Source organism: Oncorhynchus nerka, linkage group LG14, assembly GCF_034236695.1.
Source record: "Oncorhynchus nerka isolate Pitt River linkage group LG14, Oner_Uvic_2.0, whole genome shotgun sequence".
NCBI classification, from domain to species: Eukaryota; Metazoa; Chordata; class Actinopteri; order Salmoniformes; family Salmonidae; genus Oncorhynchus; species Oncorhynchus nerka.
Genome location: NC_088409.1, coordinates 9,864,889 through 9,876,144, shown reverse-complemented (window position 1 = coordinate 9,876,144; position 11,256 = coordinate 9,864,889). Strand labels below are relative to the sequence as shown.

The window sequence follows — 11,256 nt, the reverse complement described above, 5'->3', positions numbered from 1 at the left end:
ATCGCGTCGCTCTCTCCTCGCCTCCTTCTCAAAACCCATTGGATGAGAAAGCCAGATGTCCCTCCCTTTGACATTCTCCTCCAATGGGTTTTTAACCTAGGAGGAGAGGGCGAGGAGAGAGGGCGCGAGGAGAGAGGGCGTGAGGAGAGAGGGCGTGAGGAGAGAGGGCAAGAGGAGAGAGAGAGAGTAAGGAGAGAGGGCGTGAGGAGAGAGGAGAGTGAGGAAAGAGGGCGTGAGGAGAGAGGACACGAGGAGTATGCAATTGAGATTCTCACAGTCAGCACTTAGCTACCTTTACAGAATAGATGAGCTTTCTGCATCTGATATAACTGGAAACATTAACCACAGAGTTTTCCTTTTTCTGCAAACGGCCTCAGTGATCATACACAGCTCCTGGGTCAGTTTTAAAAAGACTCTGACTCAAACGGCCTCAGTGATCATACACAGCTCCTGGGTCAGTTTTAAAAAGACTGACTCAAACGGCCTCAGTGATCATACACAGCTGGGTCAGTTTTAAAAAGACTCTGACTCAAACTCCTGGGATCAAACGGCCTCAGTGATCATACACAGCTCCTGGGTCAGTTCAGGAGATCAAAAAGACTCTGACTCAAACGGCCTCAGTGATCATACAGCTCCTGGCCTGACTCAAACGGCCTCAGTGAGTCAGCTCCTGGGTCAGTTTTAAAGACTACTCAAACGGCCTCAGTGATCACACAGCTCCTGGGTCAGTTTTAAACAGCCTGACTCAAATGGCCTCAGGAGATCATCTGGGTCAGTTTTAAACAGCCTGACTCAAATGGCCTCAGGAGATCATACACAGCTCCTGGGTCAGTTTTAAACAGCCTGACTCAAATGGCCTCAGGAGATCATACACAGCTCCTGGGTCAGTTTTAAACAGCCTGACTCAAATGGCCTCAGGAGATCATACACAGCTCCTGGGTCAGTTTTAAACAGCCTCTGACTGTTCCAGAGGTATTTCTGAAATAGCGGTTAGGCTACCTACAATCATTTCAAGTGCAATGTCTGCACGTCCAACAATTCTCCAGCTGCACGTCACAAAGAAATGTCTGGTGAGAACAACACCTGCTCACTGTTGTATTTGTTCTGGTGAAAACCTGTGTTTCTACCTCCCCCCCCTCATTCCTCTGACCTTTAACCTTGTAGATGTTTGCAGACTCTTGCCCTCTCCCAGGCTCTTCAGTCAACCCGGTCTTGGCCCACACAACAGTCATGTCGACAGCCAGGTCAAAAGGTTGTTCTCATAATGTACTGCCGCTTTCCACAGCCAGCCTGTAAGTCTCCGCTCTTGGACCTCTAGCCCCGCCCCACTTACACGTCAGACCTGGGTCAAATACGTGTCAAAACAGTGTGCAGGCTGTGGGTTGAGTTGGCAGTTTATGAGACTATTCCATTGGCTGCATTGTACAGGGCAAGCTAAGTCAAGTTAAGTCAAGCTAAGTCAAGCTAAGTCAAGTTAAGTCAAGCTAAGTCAAGTTAAGTCAAGTTAAGTCAAGCTAAGTCAAGTTAAGTCAAGCTAAGCTAACTCAAGCTAAGTCAAGCTAAGTCAAGTGCACCTCCAAAGTCTTTGGCATATATATATATATATATATATATATACATATGTCACCCAGTTCTGATATATACTGTCATTGACTGCGGCGCAATGTAGATTTTCCTTAAAAACAGAACGTTAGTTTTCTACTCCTCCTATGGTCTCTTGTAGAAAGATACACGTTATGAGAATACTTTACTGTATAGTTGGCGCGAGCGTGTATTAAATACATAAATGTATGTGTTTGTAAACCGAATGTAAATATGAATTCTATATAGTGTCTGTATGTGTTTGTAAACCAAATGTAAATATGAATTCTATATAGTATCTGTATGTCTTTGTAAACCGAATGTAAATATGAATTCTATATAGTGTCTGTATGTGTTTGTAAACCGAATGTAAATATGAATTCTATATAGTGTCTGTATGTGTTTGTAAACAGAATGTAAATAGTAATTCTATATAGTATCTGTACGTCTACTCTGGTTGTGTTTCGCTCAGCCTTTTCGGTCAATATAATAATACTGCACTTACTCATGATTTGACATTAAATATGTATATTTTCTATAACTTCTGATTTGTTTCTCTTTATTCCAACCGTCATGATATACCGTGTAGATAGATTGTTAGACAACAGTTGATGTACATTAAATTGACCTAAAACTGAGTCACAACACCTTTCATATAAGGTTAATGTATAGTTAGTTTAGTGACAACCCCGTCGAATGAATGCGACATAAAATGCTTAATGACTATTAGAGACTATGGGTTCTAACTTCCAACGCTTCTTCTACAAGTCAGTGAAATCACTGAACGCTCTAAGCTCTCCAGAACGGATGTATAAAACCACTATATATAAAACAGCGACACCTTGTGGGATATTTAAGAAGTGCCGGAAAGTATAAGGAAACATTACCTCTATTGTTATTCCTATCCAGAGTAAAAGTTATCCATGACCATAACTGCGGTATCCCTGGTCCGGCACACTGTCCTCTCCCTGTGTTCTGTAGAGCTAATTGGAAAAGTACAGCACATCACAGCTCAGCTCAGCTCCGACAGAAGCGTCGCGTTGCCGTCCGCGTTGTGTCAATGTGCCGTTCCACCTGCTACACACAAGCACGTTGATTTGGGAGCGGAGAATAGCAGAGGGGCTGAGCGTCTTTATTCTATTTTCCCTACTGCACTGTAACATATTCATCTATTATGCGTAAGTACAATAGCTGTTGGCCCAGTTTTTCGCAAGTACTCATTAAATCGTTGCTAGTGGTTGTACTAAATGATACTCATATTACACAAGTTGCTTTTGTTTACATTTTGTGAACATCGGTAGTCAGTGTAGCTAGCTAAGTAATAGTAGTAGTTTCTTGACTTCATAAATCTTAGTCAAATAACCAGCGGTGTATAGCCGAGGCCAAATGCAACCAAAATTAACTTTTATTTCAAATCACAAGATAGAATTAACATGCACGTCAAGCCATCAATAATTAACTCTGTGATGATTTGAGTTTGAGTTTGGACACCGCCATTGCCCGCAACATGGGCAGTGAAACAGCTTTGATTTCAAAAGAAGCATTTCCCCAATTTCTATAGTGTAGCAGGGCCAGTATGACCATTCATAAACAAAGACAAATCGGGTCTTATTCCCTATAGAATCCCTATGGGCCCCGGTCAAAACTATGCACCATGGCTGCGTTTACACAGGCAGCCTAATTCTGAACTTTTTTCCACTAATTGGTCTTTTGGCAAATCAGATCACCTCTGAAAGAGATCTGATGTGATTGGTTGAAAGACCAAATAGTGGGGGAAGAAATATGAGAATTGAGCTGCCTGTGTAAACGCAGCCTATGTAGAGAATAGGTTACCATTCAGGACGTACAGTACACAGGGTGTCCAGTCATTTACCGGCAGCCAGCTGGTAAAATACATTTTCTCTGGTCTCTGGCACTGAGATAAATGACTGAGAACACTACAGTATATCAGCGCTGTAGTGTAGAGACAGACAGCTGGTAAAATACATTTTCTCTGGTCTCTGGCACTGAGATAAATGACTGAGAACACTACAGTATATCAGCGCTGTAGTGTAAAATACATTTTCTCTGGTCTCTGGCACTGAGATAAATGACTGAGAACAGCAGCGCTGGTGTTGAGAAACAGCTGGTAAAATATTTTCTCTGGTCTCTGGCACTGAGATAAATGACTGAGAACACTACAGTATATCAGCGCTGTAGTGTTGAGACAGACAGCTGGTAAAATAGCGCTGTAGTGTTGAGACATTTTCTCTGGTCTCTGGCACTGAGATAAATGACTGAGAACACTACAGTATATCAGCGCTGTAGTGTAGAGACAGACAGCTGGTAAAATACATTTTCTCTGGTCTCTGGCACTGAGATAAATGACTGAGAACACTACAGTATATCAGCGCTGTAAAGACAGACAGCTGGTAAAATACATTTTCTCTGGTCTCTGGCACTGAGATAAATGACTGAGAACACTACAGTATATCAGCGCTGTAGTGTAGAGACAGACAGACGGGTGTTTGCAGGGTAATCAGATGTGCCTCGATTCAAACCTTTATTGTAGGTCTGGGGAAGCGTCCACTGAGATTAGCAGGTTTGAGTCAGACCAGATGCACTTCCTAGATTTCATCCATGGAGGGATGTTGTAGGTAGACATTTCTGTAGCATGTAGACTACAAGTTAAAAGCCTGTCAGCATCTCTTGCCATTTAAAACAAAAAGTAACTTTTATTTAACTAGGCGAGCCGGTTAAGAACAAATTCTTATTTACAATGACGGCCGACACCGGCCAAACCCGAACGATGCTGGGCCAGTTGTGCACCGCCCTGTGGGACTCCCAATCACGGCCGGTTGTAATACATACAGCCTTGGATTCGAACCAGGGTGTCTGTAATGACACCTCTAGCACTGAGATGCAGCGCCTTAGACCGCTGTGTCACTCGGGAGCCCATTAGAGCCTGTCACCAAACCCATTCAAACACACATTTATTACTGAAATTAAATCTCCCAACTACAGGAACAGCCTTTATTGATTTATGTTTTCATTGTATTTTAATTGATGATCATAATGCTAATATCGTTAAGCATTAAATCAAACCAACAATGGTGAGCAGCAATGACCTCTGGCCTCGCTGCCAACTTCCCGATACGCCGCAATAACAGACGAGGTCGTACAAAAAGGTTTATTGGATTAAAACATCAGGCATAAATAAGTGGATCACACAGGTGTCTGGGACATATTTAACAGGACGTCACCACTACAGGTTCACTATTATTACTGTTCACAGTACAGACAGACAGAGCTGAATATTATTCAGTATAACACAGTACTGTCAGCCATCACCAGCAAGACATTCATCAGAAACACCACATACAACACACACACACACACACACACACAACACACACCACATACAACACACACATACAACAACACACATACAACACACACACACACACACACACACACACACACACACACACACACAACAACACACACATACAACAACACACATACAACACACACACACACATACAACAACACACATACAACACACACACACACACACACAACACACACATACAACAACACACATACAACAACACACACACAACACACACACACATACAACAACACACATACAACACAACACACACACACAACACACACACATACAACACACACATACAACAACACACATACAACAACACACATACAACAACACACACACACACAACAACACACACATACAACAACACACATACAACACACACCACATACAACACACACACACACACACACACAACAACACACACATACAACACACACACCACATACAACACACACACACATACAACAACAACACACATACAACACACACACACCACATACAACACACACACACACACACACACAACACACATACAACACACACACACAACACACACACAACACACATACAACAACACCACATACAACACACTCACACACATACACACACACACACAACATACAACACACACACATACAACACACACACATACAACAACACACCACATTATCAATACAAGTAACAACAAATAATTAAATTCATGCTTGTTAATCATCAAAAAAACAAAAATAAAGAGGAACAGGAAATGTTACATTACAGAGGAACAGGAAATGTTACATTACAGAGGAACAGGAAATGTTACATTACAGAGGAACAGGAAATGTTACATTACAGAGGAACAGGAAATGTTACATTACAGAGGAACAGGAAATGTTACATTACAGAGGAACAGGAAATGTTACAAAAACAGGAAATGTTACATTACAGAGGAACAGGAAATGTTACATTACAGAGGAACAGAACAGCCATGAATAAACATTTAGAACAATACATGTGAAAAAACAAAACGACATATTCAAAAATATACACCAGACCATCAGAGCTGTGGTGGACACAGGAGAGGGGAGGGAGACAGGAGAGGGGAGGGAGACAGGAGAGGGGAGACAGGAGGGACAGGAGAGGGTAGGGAGACAGGAGAGGGTAGGAGACAGGAGAGGTAGGGAGACAGGAGACAGGAGAGGGTAGGGAGACAGGAGAGGGATAGGAGAGACAGGAGAGGGGGAGACAGGAGGGTAGGGAGACAGGAGAGGGTAGGGAGACAGATAGGAGGAGGGAGACAGGAGAGGGTAGGGAGACAGGAGAGGGTAGGGAGACAGGAGAGGGTAGGGAGACAGGAGAGGGGAGGAGACAGGAGAGGGACAGGAGACAGGGAGAGGGTAGGGAGACAGGAGAGGGGAGGGAGAGACAGGAGAGGGACAGGAGAGGGTAGGGAGACAGGAGAGGGACAGGAGGGAGACAGGAGAGGGTAGGGAGACAGGAGGGAGGGTAGGGAGACAGGAGAGGGACAGGAGAGGGTAGAGACAGGAGAGGGTAGACAGGAGAGGGAGGGAGACAGGAGAGGGAGACAGGAGAGGGACAGGAGGGTAGGGAGAGGGAGACAGGAGAGGGAGGAGACAGGAGAGGGGGAGACAGGAGAGGAGAGGGAGAGACAGGAGAGGGTAGGGAGACAGGAGAGGGTAGGGAGACAGGAGAGGGAGAGGAGACAGGAGAGGGTAGGAGACAGGAGAGGGTAGGACAGGAGAGACAGAGAGGGTAGGGAGACAGGAGAGGGTAGGGAGACAGAGAGGAGGAGACAGGAGAGGGTAGGGAGACAGGAGGGTAGGGAGACAGGAGAGGGTAGACAGGAGAGGAGACAGGAGAGGGTAGGGAGACAGGAGAGGGTAGGGAGACAGGAGAGGGTAGGGAGACAGGAGAGGGTAGGGACAGGAGACAGGAGAGGGTAGGGAGACAGGAGAGGGTAGGGAGACAGGAGAGGGTAGGGAGACAGGAGAGGGTAGGGAGACAGGAGAGGGTAGGAGACAGGAGAGGGTAGGGAGACAGGAGAGGGTAGGGAGACAGGAGAGGGTAGGGAGACAGGAGAGGGTAGGGAGACAGGAGAGGGTAGGGAGACAGGAGAGGGTAGGGAGAGAGAGGGTAGGAGACAGGAGAGGGTAGGGAGACAGGAGAGGGTAGGGAGACAGGAGAGGGTAGGGAGACAGGAGAGGGAGACAGGAGAGGAGACAGGAGAGGGTAGGGAGACAGGAGAGGGTAGGGAGACAGGAGAGGGTAGGGAGACAGGAGAGGGTAGGGAGACAGGAGAGGGTAGGGAGACAGGAGAGGAGGGGAGACAGGAGAGACAGGAGAGGGAGACAGGAGAGGGTAGGGAGACAGGAGAGGGTAGGGAGACAGGAGAGGGAGACAGGAGAGGGTAGGGAGACAGGAGAGGGTAGGGAGACAGGAGAGGGTAGGGAGACAGGAGAGGGAGACAGGAGAGGGTAGGGAGACAGGAGAGGGAGGGGAGGGGAGAGGAGAGGGTAGGGAGACAGGAGAGGGAGAGGTAGAGACAGGAGAGGGTAGGGAGGAGAGGGAGACAGGAGAGGGTAGGGAGGGAGACAGGAGAGGAGACAGGAGAGGGTAGGGAGACAGGAGAGGGTAGGTAGGGAGACAGGAGAGGGTAGGGAGACAGGAGAGGGTAGGGAGACAGGAGAGGGTAGGGAGACAGGAGGGGTAGGGAGACAGGAGAGGGGGTAGGGAGACAGGAGAGGAAAGGTAGACAGGAGAGGGTAGGGACAGACAGGAGAGGGTAGGGAGACAGGAGAGGGTAGGGAGACAGGAGAGGGTAGATAGACAGGAGAGGGTAGGTAGATAGGAGGGAGACAGGAGAGGGTAGGGAGACAGGAGAGGTAGGAGACAGGAGAGGGTAGGGAGACAGGAGAGGGTAGGTAGACAGGAGAGGGTAGGGATACAGGAGAGGGATATGGAGACAGGAGAGGGTAGGGAGACAGGAGAGGGTAGGAGAGGGTAGGGAGACAGGAGATGGAGACCTGAGGTAGGGAGACAGGAGAGGGTAGGTAGATACAGGAGAGGGTAGGAGACAGAGATGGTAGGTAGGGAGAGGGTAGGTAGACAGGAGAGGGTAGGAGACAGGAGAGGGTAGGAGACAGAGAGGGTAGGGAGACAGTGGTTTAGATCTCGCTCTCATACGTGTGCATGTGAGTCTTCAGTGAGAGGATTTCAGGGTAACTCCGGCTAGTCCGACGGTAGAAGTCCAGGCCCGTGAGGATCTCCACGTCTCGGACCCGGGCCGTGTGCAGCTTCATCAGATCCTCCACCCACTTAGACTCGTCCTCAGAGCTCTGGGGGACGAAGACAACGTCAGCTACCTGCACATTTCATGATGCTCTGAGATCTCTCTCAATTCAAGGGACTTTATTGACATGGGAAACATGTTTACACTGACAAAGCAAGTGAAATAGACAAAAGTGAAATAAACAAATGAACATTACTCACAAGTTTCAAAGGAATAGACACATTTCAAATGTCATATTTCTATATACAGTGCAACAATGTGCAAATAGTTAAAAGTACAAAAGGGGAAATAAATCAACATAATAAATATGGGTTGTATTTACAATGGTGTTTATTCTTCACTGGTTGGCCCTTTCGTGTCTTTCTGTCTCACAATTTCTCTCTCTGTGTGAGGCAATAGCACCCTGTTCCCTACACAATATACTCCCTTTGATCAGAGGCCTATGTAGCAGCCCTATGTAGCAGTCATATGTAGCAGTCCTATGTAGCAGCCCTATGTAGCAGTCCTATGTAGCAGCCCTATGTAGCAGTCATATGTAGCAGTCCTATGTAGCAGTCATATGTAGCAGCCCTATGTAGCAGCCCTATGTAACAGTCCTATGAAGCAGTCCTATGTAGCAGTCCTATGTAGCAGCCCTATGTAGCAGTCCTATGTAGCAGCCCTATGTAACAGTCCTATGTAGCAGTCCTATGTAGCAGTCCTATGTAGCAGCTCTATGTAGCAGTCCTATGTAGCAGCTCTATGTAGCAGCCCTATGTAGCAGCCCTATGTAGCAGCCCTATGTAGGAGCCCTATGTAGCAGTCCTATGTAGCAGTCCTATGTAGCACCCCTATGTAGCAGTCCTATCTAGCAGTCCTATGTAGCAGTCCTATGTAGCAGTCCCATGTAGCAGCCCCATGTAACAGTCCCATGTAGCAGTCCTATGTAGCAGTCCTATGTAGCAGCCTCTATGTAGCAGTCCCATGTAGCAGCTCTATGCAGTCCAGTCCCATGTAGCAGCCCCATGTAGCAGCCCAGTATGTAGCAGCCCCATGTAGCAGTCCTATGTAGCAGCCCTATGTAGCAGCCACACATGTAGCAGTCCTATGGGACAGCTCCCACAGACAGAGAACACACATGTAGCAGTCCTATGTAGAGGACAGTCCTATGGGACAGCACAGTCCCAGAGAGAGAAGTATGTAGCAGCCCTATGTAGCAGTCCTATGTAGCAGCCCTATGTAGCAGTCCTATGTAGCAGTCCTATGTAGCAGCCCTATGTAGCAGCCCTATGTAGCAGTCCTATGTAGCAGTCCTATGTAGCAGCCCTATGTAGCAGTCCTATGTAGCAGCCCTATGTAGCAGTCCTATGTAGCAGCCCTATGTAACAGTCCTATGTAGCAGTCCTATGTAGCAGTCCTATGTAGCAGTCCTATGTAGCAGCCCTATGTAGCAGCCCTCCTATGTAGCAGTCCTATGTAGCAGCCCTATGTAGCAGTCCTATGTAGCAGCCCTATGTCATTTTGGACGTAGCCAGGGACTCACACTGCAGCTCTCGTCGTTGTCTGAGCGGTGTGGTAGGATGAAGGCAGAGCTGCTAAGAGGTCCAGTACAGATGTCCTCAGCCTGGGTGAAGTCCAGACAACTGGTTAACACACAGTAGTAGTGGGTTGGAATGGGCCCTGAACCACTTCCATACCTGTAGACAAAATACATGTGAAGATCACCAAAGGAGGTTGAATATGTATTCATCCCACAGGTAGAGGACTGTATGTAGCCAGAGGGACAGTCAGTAACTATGGGACAGCACAGTCCCACAGACAGAGAACACACATGTAGCCAGAGGACAGTCAGTAACTATGGGACAGCACAGTCCCACAGACAGAGAACACACATGTAGCCAGAGGACAGTCAGTAACTATGAGACAGAGAACACACATGTAGCCAGAGGACAGTCAGTAACTATGGGACAGCACAGTCCCACAGACAGAAACACACATGTAGCCAGAGGACAGTCAGTAACTATGGGACAGCACAGTCCCACAGACAGAGAACACACATGTAGCCAGAGGACAGTCAGTAACTATGGGACAGCACAGAACACACATGTAGCCAGAGGACAGTCAGAACAGACAGAAGTCCCACAGACACACATGTAGCCAGAGGACAGTCAGTAACTATGAGACAGAGAACACACATGTAGCCAGAGGACAGTCAGTAACTATGGGACAGCACAGTCCCAACACAGTCCCACAGAGACAGAGAACACACATGTAGCCAGAGGACAGTCAGTAACTATGAGACAGCACAGTCCCAGACAGAGAACACACATGTAGCCAGAGGACAGTCAGTAACTATGAGACAGACAGTCCCAAGACAGAGAACACATGTAGCCAGAGGACAGTCAGTAACTATGAGACAGAGAACACACATGTAGCCAGAGGACAGTCAGTAACTATGAGACAGAGAACACACAGACAGAGGACAGTCATGTAACTATGAGGACAGCACAGTCCCACAGACAGAGAACAGTCCAGAGGACAGTCTGTAACTATGAGACAGCACAGTCCCACAGACAGAGAACACACATGTAGCCAGAGGACAGTCAGTAACTATGAGACAGCACAGTCCCACAGACAGAGAACACACATGTAGCCAGAGGACAGTCAGTAACTATGAGACAGCACAGTCCCAGAGGACAGTAACTATGGGACAGAGAACAGAGAACACACATGTAGCCAGAGGACAGTGTAACTATGCAGTCCCTAGACAGAAACAGAGCCAGAGGACAGTCAGTAACTATGAGACAGCACAGTCCCACAGACAGAGAACACACATGTAGCCAGAGGACAGTCAGTAACTATGAGACAGAGAACACACATGTAGCCAGAGGACAGTCAGTAACTATGAGACAGCACAGTCCCACAGACAGAGAACACACATGTAGCCAGAGGACAGTCAGTAACTATGAGACAGAGAACACACATGTAGCCAGAGGACAGTCAGTAACTATGGGACAGCACATGTGTA

At 47.1% G+C, this 11,256-nt stretch overlaps 1 protein-coding gene across 1 annotated transcript in view; it reads right to left on the bottom strand.

Moving 5' to 3' along the window:
- Positions 1–8,108: 8,108 nt before the first annotated feature.
- Positions 8,109–11,256, bottom strand: part of LOC135574991 (ectonucleotide pyrophosphatase/phosphodiesterase family member 2-like) — a 37,092-nt gene continuing 33,944 nt past the window's right edge. The window contains exons 13-14 of the mRNA XM_065027128.1: positions 9,772–9,925; positions 8,109–8,295 (exon numbers count right to left, since the gene is read on the bottom strand). Of these exons, the coding sequence (XP_064883200.1) occupies positions 8,125–8,295; positions 9,772–9,925 (325 nt within the window). The 3' untranslated portion in view covers positions 8,109–8,124. The remainder of the gene's footprint in view (positions 8,296–9,771; positions 9,926–11,256) is intronic.